Below are 14,645 nucleotides of genomic sequence, written 5' to 3' on the forward strand. Positions count from 1 at the left end.
GGTATTGGTTTTGGTTTGGTTTGTTTGTTTATTTGTTAACACTTTAGCAGCAAAACTATTGGTTGAATTCATACCTAATTGGGTTTATAGATTACCAGTGACCTAGAATAGTTGTCATTACATTTTGGGAAAAGTAGGTCAAAGTTCTAATTTTTGATGAATTTTTTGCATCTTTTTTTCCTCCCATTTACTTATAATGGGCGAAATTTCCCATGTCTATAAAAACATCAATTTTGTTTCAACTTACTTCAAACTTGGCACATACATAGAGGCAACTGATATGACATCAGCACATGCATAGACATGATGACATCGGCTGGATCGATGACAAAATAAGCTACAATACGTGCAAGGGGCGGGGCTTGTTGTGCCTGGCACCACTTGTTATTCTAGTTTTTAAGTCGAGTAAATCATGTTTACCCCATTGGCAGATGTTTCAGATGTTTCTGTTACATTGGTTTCATATTTGGCATCTTTCTAGTAGCTCTGGTTTTGCATTTCAGAACTTGTGCTACTAAAGACATCAAACCAGCACCTTTAACTTCTGACAAAAAAGGTCTTTTTACACCAGTATACGACGACAATGTCTGTAAAAGGATGAAAGGGGAACTGAAGCAGCACCCACCACTGGCTGTAATAAAAAAGGCACCCGTTTCCCGTTTAAACCCACCAAGAGGACGACGTTCAGGTGTTCAGGCCTCAAAACTCCCCCTCTGTTTTTTGTTCCAGCTCTTTGCAGATGGGTTCAGTGGTCAGTGCAGTTCTAAGAAGATAAACATGCATAAAAAACATACTTTACACATACACAGAGGGCAACAAGAATAACAAAACCTTGAAAAAAACAACCAAAAAAACAAAACAATCCAACATCAGGCAGTAACAGTCTCAAGAGGAATACAAGTGGGGAGGGGTGGCGGTGGAGGAGGGGGGGGTCCCTACTGTTAGCTGCCCTGTATGTTCAGGAACCTTGAAAAGTCTTGAAGGTTGGGGTCAAAAGCGAGTGTCCATCAGCAGCTGACGATCGACAAAACCCTCTGACGCTGCTGGCCATGAACAAAAGACAAAAACCAAAGACGAAACAAAACAAAAAAACAATAAAAAATTGAAAAAGTGTCTTTACGTCCGACAATCAAAAGTTTCTAAAGGTAGTGGAGTGATCCAGAATATACAGGACTCGTAAAAAGACTGGTTTATTCTTTACTTTCCAAATCCAAATCTAGATAAAGAGAGGTCTAAATATAGAAACCCTATAGTAAGAAGATTAAGTTAAATTGCGCATTTAACATTTCCCTGCAATTCCATCAGCTGCGGAGCTGATTATTCTGTGTAGAAACATCGACTGTCTTTTATTCTGTTAAAAGGACAGGGTTAGCTCAAATGTTTCTGCTTTTCTTTGATTATCAAGGTGGTTTGACACTAGAGATGACAGTAAAGGGCTCTTCCTCCGGTGGGCTTTTAGCTTCTGTATGTAACAATATTTACACTGACATCAACAATCAAGGTAAACTTGAAAACTCTAGCAAACAAGCGAGAAAAAAAAAAAAAAATCAAATAGAAAAAGGTGCTATATAATGTACAGATATATGAACAGAGCTGCGTTTGTAAGTGCCACGGTTCTCAGTCTGACCTTCATTATCTTACATTATTTTCAGTTTTCAAATGTCTCACCGAGCCCCAGGAGGCCCAACACGTTCACTTTTTCAGATATCTTTTGGTTCCTATGTTTCGTTGCCTTCAGGATACGGAGGCTGTCGGGTATAAAGTGGGAAGGGGGGGAAGGGAGGGAAGGGAGGGGGCTGAAAAGGTGGACGGGTTACTCTGGAATGCAAAGAAGGATGTTTTCCGACCAGTACGAAGGTGTGGATGAAACCGAGTGCAGGTGGTGACATCGGCTGAGGAAGAGGAGGAGGAGGAGGAGGAAGGGGAGGAGGAGGAGGAGGTGGGGGAGGCGCCGACCCCTCCCTCTGCTGGTTCCGGAGCCTCAGTAACGGTGGCTCTGGTGGGAATACTGGGAGCTCTGCTGGGACGATGATGAGTATCCCATGGTGCTCTGGGGCTGAGTGGAACCTTGGACGTTGCTTTGGTAACCAAGGCGGGAGCCGGAGTGCTAATGGAAGAAAGAGAGAGAGAGAAAACAGGAAGTAGAAGAGAGGTGATGCAACTAAACGAACAACAATGAAAGGCGACAGTACATGTGTGTGTTGTGTTGTTCCAGATTATCTGTGTTTGACCTGTTCAACAACAAAATAACAAAACAACTGATCATGGATTTAAAGGTTCAGTGTGTACGGCAGTGGTTCCAGCCTTTTTTGGTTCGTGACCCCATTTTAACATCACACATTTCTGGCGACCCCAGACATTCAAAATGGAGACGGTTGTTTTTTGCTAAAATTAATTTGTCTTTGATCATGTAATAGTTTGCTATACTATGTGGCAAATAAACATTAATTTCAGAGGACATTTAGTCTATATAATGTATATTATTGTGGACAGAGGCAGTAAATCCAGGTGTAGATTACTGCACAAAGGGAGAATGTGATTGGTCAGGATATGTACAGTCAGTCCAGCTGTGATTTACAAGGAGGACAATTAATACTGAACAAACAAGAACTGAAACTGAATTCTGAAAGAGCTGCAGCATCTGAAACTGACCACAGTGAACATGTGACAGATAAACAGAACCACAGTGCTGCAGTTTCACAACCACAGTTTGTCATGTCTGTTATGGATTGGGATTGTTTCTGTCAACTCAACATATATTTTTTATTAGTAAGTTATTATTTTTATCAATTACTAGAAATTCCAGGCGACCCCACATGGGGTTCCGACCCCAAGGCTGAAAAACACAGGTGTACGGTGTGTATGTTGATCAGGTTCAGGTGTGTTGTTTGGGGACATTAACATCTATCTTTCTTCCCTACATCCATTATAACAACTTGTACCATTATTTCCATGTAGATGACTGTCTCTTTTTTTAGGAACAGTAGGTCAAAGTTCCATTTCTTTCAGAATTCTTTTTCCCCCATTCACTTATAATGGGCAAAATTTCAAATGTCTGTACCACCAAAACTACTGGTTGAATTCATACCAAATTTGGTTTCTAAATTGCCAGTGACTAAGAATAGATCTGAGTACATTTTGAGAAAAACAGGTCTAAGTTTAAATTTTTTATGAATTTTTTAAATATTTTTTTTCTCCATTTACTTATAATGGGCAAAATTTCAAATGTCTGCACCAGCAAAACTACTGGTTGAATTCATACCAAATTTGGTTTGTAGATTTGCCAGTGACGCAGAATAGTTCTCATTTAAATATTTTATTTTATTTTATTTATTTATTTATTTGCACATCATAAAACAGCAAGAGAAAATAAAAAAACAACAACATTCAAACAAGTAACATCATTGTGCAGGAGAGGTTAGAAGCCAAAAAAGGCTTATATGAATACCTCCCCAGAAATAAACAATATACAAGAAAAAAGAAATAATTAAAAATACAATATAACTGAATTAACAAAACTAAAGTAAAACCAATAAAAATGCAAATCACATTACAAATAATCAAATACAAATCAAATGATATACAGCCTTTTCATGAATTAAAGTCCTTTTCAGATACTTTTGAAATAATGATAAAGAAGATATCGATTGAAGTTCAGGTCGTAAATTATTCCACAGATTTGGTCCACGATATTTCAGAGAATACTGACAGACAGAAGTTCAGCAGTACGGAAGAGAAAATTTGTTTGAATATCGTGTAGGATAATATTTTTCACCATTTACTTATAATGGGCGAAATTTCAAATGTCTGTAGCAGCAAAACGATTGGTTGAATTCAGACCAAATTGGGTTTATAGACTGCCAGTGATACAGAATACATGTCATTACATTTTGGGAAAAGCAGGTCAAAGTTCTAATTTTTTTTGAATTTTTTTACATCTTTTTTCTTCTCCAATTTACTTATAATGGGTGAAATTTCACGTGTATGAAAACACTAATTTTGTTTCAATTTACTTCAGACTTGGCACATATATGGAGGCAGCTGATATGACATCAGCACATGCATAGACATGATGACATCAGCTGGATCGATGACAAAAAAAGCTACAATATGTGTGAGGGACGGGGTTTGTTGTGCCTGGAACCACTTGTTTGTTTGTTTGTTTTTTAACACATAAATTCTTGATGTCACTCTTGATATCTTCAGTGTCTTCCTTCTGCTCCTCTACAGCTGCAACATTGTCCGACACTAGCTACTGTAATGGAGTTAGTGGAATTTGTGATGTTAAAATGGAGTCACAAGCCAAAAAAGGTTGGGAACCCCTGATTTAGACGTTTAAAAGACAGGAGGGTCTAATGAAAATACACAGTGCATTATGGGTAAGTGTGGAATCTGGTTATAGACTTTGACCCAAACTAGGACCTTGAAGTTAAGATGAGTCAACCACTGCTGATTCACTTGTGATCAGAGTTTCCAGGTTAAATCTGAGCCGACAGCGCTGACAGGTCACAGGTCACGTGACATTCAGAGAATGATTAGAGAGTGTTGCATGATGGGACGGTGTGTGGAACAGGGGTCGACGGGGGTAAAGTAGGACAGCGAGAGTGACGAGTCAGAGCGTTTCCTGGTATGTCCACTGGTTTATTTAAACATGTGCTGAGGTGTGACGGCTCCCAGCTGCCGCACATGCAGCCCCCTGCTATTTATACTGTTTACTCACACGGACCACTCACAACGACGCCCCCGTGTGGCGCTGCCCACACTTAACCATGTCAGGACAGGTCGGGACATTGACACACGCTCTCTGTATCCCTGGCCTTACTTTATCACACTCTCAGAAGTGTCACAAGTGTGTGTTGAGCTTCAGATAAAAGTGCAGCCAAAGATACAACAGACGCCAGAATAGGAAACAACAGCCAGAGACTCCAACACTGATCTGAGGTCAGATCTGTCTGCAGGACCAGGACCGAACAACACTGATCTGAGGTCAGCTCTGTCAGCGGGACCAGGACCGAACAACACTGATCTGAGGTCAGATCTGTCTGCAGGACCAGGACCGAACAACACTGATCTGAGGTCAGCTCTGTCAGCGGGACCAGGACCGAACAACACTGATCTGAGGTCAGCTCTGTCTGCAGGACCAGGACCGAACAACACTGATCTGAGGTCAGCTCTGTCTGCAAGACCAGGACCAAACAACACTGATCTGAGGTCAGCTCTGTCTGCAGGACCAGGACCGAACAACACTGATCTGAGGTCAGCTCTGTCAGCGGGACCAGGACCAAACAACACTGATCTGAGGTCAGCTCTGTCTGCAGGACCAGGACCGAACAACACTGATCTGAGGTCAGCTCTGTCTGCAGGACCAGGACCGAACAACACTGATCTGAGGTCAGCTCTGTCAGCGGGACCAGGACCAAACAACACTGATCTGAGGTCAGCTCTGTCTGCAGGACCAGGACCGAACAACACTGATCTGAGGTCAGCTCTGTCTGCAGGACCAGGACCGAACAACACTGATCTGAGGTCAGATCTGTCAGCGGGACCAGGACCAAACAACACTGATCTGAGGTCAGCTCTGTCTGCAGGACCAGGACCAAACAACACTGATCTGAGGTCAGCTCTGTCTGCAGGACCAGGACCAGTGTCAGTGCTTATCAGCCAGCTCACAGGCTGCTGCTGTCTGCGCTGGTACAAACATACATGACTAAGACAGACTTTATGTGTCAGTCCAGATTGAACATTAAAAATGAAAGTTCAATGCAGTTGGCTCAGCAGCAAAAACTACAAAAACACTATATATACAGGATAATATATACAATAAATATGCATAGAAACACTATAGAATATAGAGGATAGAATAAATATGTATATAAACACTAGAATATAGAATAAATATGCATATAGAAACTTAAAGAATTAAAGGAACAATGTGTGAATGTGTGTATATTATATATATATATATATATATATATATATATATATATATATATATATGTATGTATGTATGTATATATGAAATTCAGTTCAGTTTTTCTAACTCCTCAGAAAGGAAAGTTTTCTGTCCTAAAAGTCACTAAAAGTTGCTAAATGACATAATGACATCATCGCCTAATTTGCATAATTGTAAATGTGCATGTAATTGTAAATAGTGATGTGACAGGGAAATAACATTGTGTTAGTGTGTGTACTGTGTACTTTTGGGGTAATCCTACCACAGATTCCCTTCCACACTGCACTTGTGTTGGTTGTATTCAGTGGTTGTAACAGATAAAATGTAAAAAAAAGGTTAAAACTTTTAAAAGTTTATAAGCTCTGTTATTTTTTGCAGCTCCAGCCTATTTTTTTTGGTGGCAGAGGGGACAGAATGGCTGTGACTGATAATAAAGGTTGCAGACCCCTGGTCTATACCTAAAACCCAACCTCCTTTTGGTCCATAACAGCGGTCTCCCAGAGCGAAAAGTCAGTTGTTTCTGCAGACGTCAACTCAGTGTTTATTTTGTGGATGAAGAAACACTTCACACGGCTCCAATTCTGCTCGATGTGTGAGTTTGTCTTTGGCTCTGTGTGACTGTTACTCGACTAAGTTCCACTACATAGATGGGAGTACAGAGACAGAAATACAACGGGGGAAGACCGTCAAAGAGACCAGAGGTGTCTCCCACTTGCGGTTGTAAATTTTACACGACAGTTTCAATTTCAAAAAGAGCTGAACTGTTACTGAAGCTGTTTGAACAGAACAGTGCAGACTTTGTGACCAGCAGGTACATGTGTGGGACTCACTAAAGGCCGGTCCACAGTCCTGTGTGTTCGGACTGACCTGGTACTCAGACTGGAGCACCCCAGTGCCTGAGGAGGCCCCAGAGGGCCCGATGCGAGGTTTCTTGTTGGGAGGCCCCTGGTCCTGGCCGTGTTGTAAACCCCCGGCGGCGGCGGCGCCCGTGGCTCCGGCGGTGCCATTGGTTTGGGCCGAGCTCTGCTGGGACGGCGCCTGCTGGGCTGCTGTCTGCTGCTGGTTCTGGGCCTGAGTCTGGCCCGTCGTCTGCTGGTGCTGCTGGGTCTGGTTCTGCAAAGGAAACCCACAGGACACGGTTTAGTCCACAGGAACTGGGCTTTAGGAACTGAGACCCACATGAATGTGTCCAATCCTGTTGGTTTGTCACTCGTCACAGTATCCCTCTTCCCGTTTGTTCTATTTTTATTCTTTTACAGTGGCTCTGACCCATTTTTCTACTGAGCTGAGATGAGATACAACGCCCTCAAACTCAAAACATCCACTTATTCTTTTATGGAAACATCAAAAGGAGGAGTACTTTTTCATCCAGCTTGTTAAACTGAACTGAAACATGACTCTACAACTGATGGAACATACAAAGGAATGTGAGGTTCTCTGCGCTGACGCCGGTCTCAGGGGAACATCATATACAATCTATTACATAAGCCTTGTGCAACTTTTTCTAAAGGAACCCAGCTGATCCGGTCTCAGTGCTAAAAGTGAGGGTGGGGCTGAAAAGGTGCTTAGATTTTCCAGATTTTTCAGCTGATACTGTTCCCGTTTGCGTCCTCCGTCAGATCATATGTTGCTTTCCTCGGCAGCAGCTGTTAATGCGACGCAAGAGCGACAGATTCTCAGAAAGTCTTTGACGACGGTCTATCCCTGTCTCAGTGATCACCCCTTCTTCCGATTGCGCAAGAGTGATCTGATTTTAACCCTCTACAACTGCCTCTCCCAAACTTAGAGCTGGGGGGGGGGGGGGGGGGTCATTTGGTTGGAATTTGTAACTTCATCACTAGATGGCACTAAGTAACACACACCAAACCTTTCATCTAAACCACAGGTGTCAAACATGTGGCCCGGGGGCCAAATGCAGCACGCCAAAGGTTCCAAAGCGGCCCCTGGGATGAATTTGCAAAGTGCAAAAATTCCACAGTGAAGGCTGTGGAACTCATCTTAGTTCAGGTTCCACATACAGACCAATATGATCTACAGTCAAATAATAACAACATATGAACCTACAAAAAATAATGACTCCAGATTTTCTTCTCAGTTTGATGTGAAAAAAATATTACACTATGCCTGTAAATAATAACTTGAAATTTTTTATCTTTGTTTTAGTGCAAAAAATAACATTAAATTATGAAAATACTTACATTTCCAAACTATCCTGAAACAATAAAATGTGAAAAACCTGAACAAATATGAACAACCTGAAATGTCTAAAGATAATTAAGCACAATTTGAACTCTTTTCTGCCTGTTCCTCAGTGTTTAGTGTCTTTGTGGCAGATACAGATAAGTCAAGGTTGTCAACGAGGCTGATGCACGAACAACAGCGTCTTTGTAGATCCGATCCATAATGCACATGTGTAAATGATAAGTTGAGGCAGAATATTGTTAAAATCGCACTTATTTTTCTTAAGAAATTTCATTTTTTTCAGGTTATTCACATCTTTTTTGTTTGGATAGTTAATAAAAGTAAGTATTTTCATAATCTAATGGGGTTTGTTTTGCACTAAAACAAAGACAAAAATTTGGAGCTGCCATTATTTCTAGGTTATTATGCTATTATTTTACTGGTCCAACCCACTGGAGATCAAATTGGGCTGAATGTGGAACCTGAAAGAAAATGAGTTTGTGAGAGCCCTGATCCAAACCTTGACTGACAGGAAGTAAATTTGTTGGATGAAGTCACTGGGTCTCCAACCTCTGAACTATAACTGGGTTCTTCTATGAAACTGGTCCCTACAGCAGGACAGAGGGGCTGAAAAGTCAAACCAGATGCGGACTAATGTTATGAAGCAAGTTTAGAAGCACTTTGGGTCTATTTGAAAAAAAAAAAAAAAGTATTTACTGACATAAAAGAGAAACTGTTTTTCAGATAAAACACATTTTTATTTGACGCTCATACAAAAATCCGCAGGTAACACAGACACAAGGTTTCTATAATGAACTCCTTCATCTTTTTCTTTTAGGTTTTTTTTCCCAATACTCATACTATAACACAACGCAAATCCACAGACAACTCAGTGATATTGGAGTTTAACCCTGGAATTAGGACTAGTCAGTATTCCAGCAGTGCACCGATGATTCTGCAGCAATGATAGAACACCTATATTATGCGTTATTTTTTAAAAATTTTTTTTGGTAAATATCTCTTTATTCTCTCACAGGTACATTTTGGTAGTTGAAGTAAATATCCAAGGCAGAGTGTTTCACAAAAATGACCACTGATGCAAAATCACTGGCGATTTATTTGTGTTTAAATGGGCAGGTTCCGCACATAACGCAAGTGGACACGATGGGTTCCACACCAAATCTGGAATGAGACTGAGATTGATGAAAAACCCAAGTGTGGATTAGAAAAACCACTAGGATCCACACATTCAACACAGTGTCTTTATTTATAGTCTTTAACCTCCTAAGACCCACTGTCCACATTTGTAGACAAGAGTTTCACAACTTTATACAAAAAAAAAAAAAAGAAAACTGTCCACCACAAAGGACATTCCATAAAATTTTAAAAACTGTTGCATTGTGATGTTTCCAATGTAGGCACTGATTTAATAAAAAACAAAAAAAGCTGGTACTTTGCTGACATTTCCTGGGTCTTCGGAGGATATAAGACCATTTACACACGTTTTCACATCTAATGCATTGACACCTTGGTAATTTTAATGTCCATATTTGGGTCTTATTTTTTGGACCCAATATTTCATTAAAAATTCATTAATTACGGGACGGCCCATAACAAGAGTATACATATTTCTGCATTTATCTGAGGTCATCATTAGGTCCATCCTGGGGGGAAATCTGTCTACATTTACCTTCTATTATTTGGTCTAAAAAGCTGGAAAAGTGACCGGTACCAAAATGAACCCAGTTTCATGGAAAGACCAAACTATACTCTGAAAATGTCCGATTTTGATCTTCTTAACTTAAAGAGGTGTTTATTCCCAGAGGTGTTGCCATGTTAATCCTTCGGTATCAAACAGCTTTACCCTTGTGTTGTTTCTGCTGCATCGTTGTATTTGAACTGTCCAGTACGACTGGGATTCATTTACAGAAGCACAAACCAACTTTAAGAAATGAATGGAAATGGAATGAATGGAAAGTGCTGGTATAGTATTAATAAAATAAACAGAATGGTCATTCTAAATGTACTTACAGACTTTAAGTTGTGGTTTTCATAAACGACATATTGACAGAATTAACCTCCCACATTAAAAAGAACAGATGTGCATGAGTCCAGTCCAGTCCAAATGCAGACCACAGGCCTGATGAGTAACAAACCCTTAATATTTAACTAACTGGACAGACATTGTAGAACTAATCATTCCCAGTTTTCCCAGTCACAGGAGTCTTTGATGTGTGAAGATGAGATAGGACTCAGCTTTCATCAAAACATACGGCAGATTTCAACAACACAGAAAATCAACCAAACTAAATGAAAATGCATGTGCTTTTCCTTCAGGACGGGTTAAGTTCATGTATTTTTGTACATTTGTTTGAATTCCCCATTTGTGGGGAAAGATATAGATAGATCGATGAGGATAAAACTATATAACGGAACAAACAGGACACCAAATTTCACAAGAAGTTTGAAACTCCTGCTCTAGTGCGTAATGTAATAAGTAGGGCTGTCGAAATGAACATGTTAATGCAGATGAATCCATCATCATAATTAATCTGATTCTAAATGTTAACTCCATGAACCCATCTGCAGCAGAGCGACTCTGAACGTCTCCAACACATTTGGGTCAGTTTGTCCAGTAAAGTTAGCGTTAACGCACATGAACAAATGTTGAGTTGATCCGGTAGTGACAGCAGAACTGACCCATAAAGATGGAAGAGCAGAACCAGCACATTGTCCCTCTGGATGGAAATATGAGGACAAAAAAAACAACAACAACAAGATGGAACAGTTGACCAACGTAAAGTATTAGACACACTCTGCAGGAAGGAGTTTTCTATTCACTGAAACACTTCCATCTTAAAATACCACATTAACGCCAAGCATACGATAGTCAGGAATTCTGTTAGCACTTCAGCTAACACACCACCCAGCTTCTACAAACATGTTAAGTGCACATATATTCCCTTCTTTAATGAGTCTGTTTGTTCATGCAAAATGAAACGCGATCAATATAGATTAAAAATGAATGATATTTAATTGGGATTAATCGAAATTAATCCACAGCAACCCTGTGATTAATCTGATTAAACATTTTAATCATTTATAATAATAATAACAATGGATTAGATTTATATAGCACTTTTCTAGACACCCAAAGAGCTTTACATTATTGACCCATTATTCATTCGCTCTCACATTCTCCCTCTGGTGGTGGTAAACTACATCTGTATCCACAGTTATCCTGGGACAGGCTGACAGAAGCGTGGCTGCCAATTTGCACCTACGGCCCCTCTGACCACCACCAAACATTTATACACCAGTGTGGGTGGCACTGGAGGCAGGGAGGGTGAAGTGTCTTGCCCAAGGACACAATGGACTGACTAGGACAGAGCGGGATTCAAACTGCCAACCCTTTGGTTATTGGATAACCCGCTCTACCACCTGAGCCACAGCACCAGTAATAATAATAATAATAATAATAATAATAATAATAATGATAATAATAATGGATTAGATTTATATAGTGCTTTTCTATGAACACATACTCAAAGCGTGGATCCATTATTCATTCGCTCACACATTCACTCTGGTGGTTTTAAACTACATCTGTATCCACAGCTGTCCTGGGGCAGACTGATGGAAAAGTAGCTGCCACTTTGTGTCTACGGCCCCTCCCACCACCACCGAACATTCATACGCATTCATACACCAGTGTGAGTGACAGCACCGATAAGTAATACGCAAACACTTTCAAAACCTTACGACACTTTGATAACAGAGAACTGCTTTAAACTGAATGAACAGTGGGATTCTCCTCTTTCCAGGGTGTCTCATATTTACAACAGTCTGGGCTGATTTATGATGTGAGTGATCATGAGATATGGAAGAGAACTGTATGTTTATGTTCGGTAGGAGAGAAAAAAATGACTGAATATAACATCAGATAGGTCTAACAGTCCTTATATAGTATAATTTTCCACAAAACACTTTTCCATTAAGAATGATTTATTTATTTATTGATGTCATTGGAATAGAGTTTGTCTATTACCCAGTAATATAAAAGAGTAGGATATGTTGGATATTTGACATATTAATAACTGTACTTTTTTGCCGTTAAATGCTGTTGTTAAATACAGGGTTTTTCTAAAAGAATGAACCAATTTCATGACGCATTGCTTCAGTTCTCAAGCACTGTCATGGAATGAGTCAGTGAGCATTTGAAAGAGGAGTTTTCTAACTTCTGAATGGCTGCCTCAAAGACCTTAAATAACGAATAACAACAGCCATCAGCTCAGTGGATGGTGACATGCTGATACACGTCTGGGAGGAACTCTCTTATCACATTAATGCTGTCCGTGCTGCAGGTGGTGGACACACTGAACACCTGGAAGGCAGGAAATAAAAGTTGACTGTGGGTAGAAGAGCTGTGACTTGGCAGGAGTTTTCTATTGCTTTTCCTTATTAAAATATTGCGTAATGAAACTGGTTCATTCTTTGTGACTAACCCTGTACACCAGAGGTTGCGCTAGACATTTTTATTGTCTGTCATTTTGACGGACAGGGTCGTAAAACTTCCGTCATAACATTATTATCTGTCATTTCAAATTTTTATTGTTTAATGATAATGAGATATATTTAGTAGTATTTAATATTCAAAAACATCTCAATGATGCAGCAGCTGTAGTTGCTGCTGGCTGATAAACCAACGTGATATCACGACTCGCATAATTATATACGCCACTTTGAATTGGTGTGTTATCAGCAGACATTCTAAGCTCTCCTTGTGTTTGTAAATGTTCACACAGTGTCCAATCCCTTGCACTGAGAGTTAGGGTTCAGGTTCTGTGAACCACAGATCTGGGCACAAATGAACATGCCATCTAATAACACATGAAAGGTAGAACATGCGTACATAGAACACACCAAATGAAAGAAGAACTGCAGTATTCCTTGCTTGTCCGTCATCCTTCACCGCATCAGTCCCTCTTTTTTCAATGCCATCACATTTACTGGGCTTTGAAAGAACTAAGGAGACTCGGCTGTCTTCACATTTTGCGCTGGTGAAGTAGCATCGAATTTTGGCTGAAGTTAGCGAAACAAAGACACAAGACTGGACAGACTGATTAATATGAACACTGACACCAACTGGACAGGAGGGGTACTACAGGTGGACTAACGGAGTCATGTGACTGAAGTACTGCTGTTGTATTCAGTGTAGTAGTGAACAGTGGTGCTGTTGGTTCTATACAGGTGTTGGTTCTATACAGGTGTTGGTTCTATACAGGTGTTGGTTCTGTACAGGTGTTGGTTCTATACAGGTGTTGGTTCTGTACAGGTGTTGGTTCTATACAGGTGTTGGTGGTTCTATACAGGTGCTGTTGGTTCTATACAGGTGTTGGTTCTGTACAGGTGTTGGTTCTATACAGGTGCTGTTGGTTCTATACAGGTGCTGTTGGTTCTATACAGGTGTTGGTTCTATACAGGTGCTGTTGGTTCTATACAGGTGTTGGTTCTGTACAGGTGTTGGTTCTATACAGGTGTTGGTTCTGTACAGGTGTTGGTTCTATACAGGTGCTGTTGGTTCTATACAGGTGTTGGTTCTATACAGGTGTTGGTTCTGTACAGGTGTTGGTTCTATACAGGTGTTGGTTCTATACAGGTGTTGGTTCTGTACAGGTGTTGGTTCTATACAGGTGTTGGTTCTATACAGGTGCTGTTGGTTCTATACAGGTGTTGGTTCTGTACAGGTGTTGGTTCTATACAGGTGTTGTTGGTTCTATACAGGTGCTGTTGGTTCTATACAGGTGCTGTTGGTTCTATACAGGTGTTGGTTCTATACAGGTGCTGTTGGTTCTATACAGGTGTTGGTTCTATACAGGTGCTGCTGGTTCTATACAGGTGTTGGTTCTATACAGGTGTTGGTTCTATACAGGTGCTGCTGGTTCTATACAGGTGTTGGTTCTATACAGGTGCTGTTGGTTCTATACAGGTGTTGGTTCTATACAGGTGTTGGTTCTGTACAGGTGTTGGTTCTATACAGGTGTTGGTTCTATACAGGTGTTGGTTCTGTACAGGTGTTGGTTCTATACAGGTGCTGTTGGTTCTATACAGGTGTTGGTTCTATACAGGTGTTGGTTCTGTACAGGTGTTGGTTCTGTACAGGTGTTGGTTCTATACAGGTGTTGGTTCTGTACAGGTGTTGGTTCTATACAGGTGCTGTTGGTTCTATACAGGTGTTGGTTCTATACAGGTGTTGGTTCTGTACAGGTGTTGGTTCTATACAGGTGTTGGTTCTGTACAGGTGTTGGTTCTATACAGGTGCTGTTGGTTCTATACAGGTGTTGGTTCTGTACAGGTGTTGGTTCTGTACAGGTGTTGGTTCTGTACAGGTGTTGGTTCTATACAGGTGCTGTTGGTTCTATACAGGTGTTGGTTCTGTACAGGTGTTGGTTCTGTACAGGTGTTGGTTCTGTACAGGTGTTGGTTCTGTACAGGTGCTGTTGGTTCTATA

The 14,645-nt window shown here is 40.6% G+C and overlaps 1 protein-coding gene across 1 annotated transcript in view; it reads right to left on the minus strand.

Annotated features, from left to right (window-relative positions):
* Positions 1 to 338: 338 nt before the first annotated feature.
* Positions 339 to 14,645, minus strand: part of cdk19 (cyclin dependent kinase 19) — a 173,145-nt gene continuing 158,838 nt past the window's right edge. Inside the window, exons 12-13 of the mRNA XM_030128980.1 lie at positions 6,821 to 7,066; positions 339 to 2,107 (exon numbers count right to left, since the gene is read on the minus strand). Of these exons, the coding sequence (XP_029984840.1) occupies positions 1,982 to 2,107; positions 6,821 to 7,066 (372 nt within the window). The 3' untranslated portion in view covers positions 339 to 1,981. The remainder of the gene's footprint in view (positions 2,108 to 6,820; positions 7,067 to 14,645) is intronic.

This window comes from Sphaeramia orbicularis, chromosome 24, assembly GCF_902148855.1.
Source record: "Sphaeramia orbicularis chromosome 24, fSphaOr1.1, whole genome shotgun sequence".
Lineage (NCBI taxonomy): Eukaryota > Metazoa > Chordata > Actinopteri > Kurtiformes > Apogonidae > Sphaeramia > Sphaeramia orbicularis.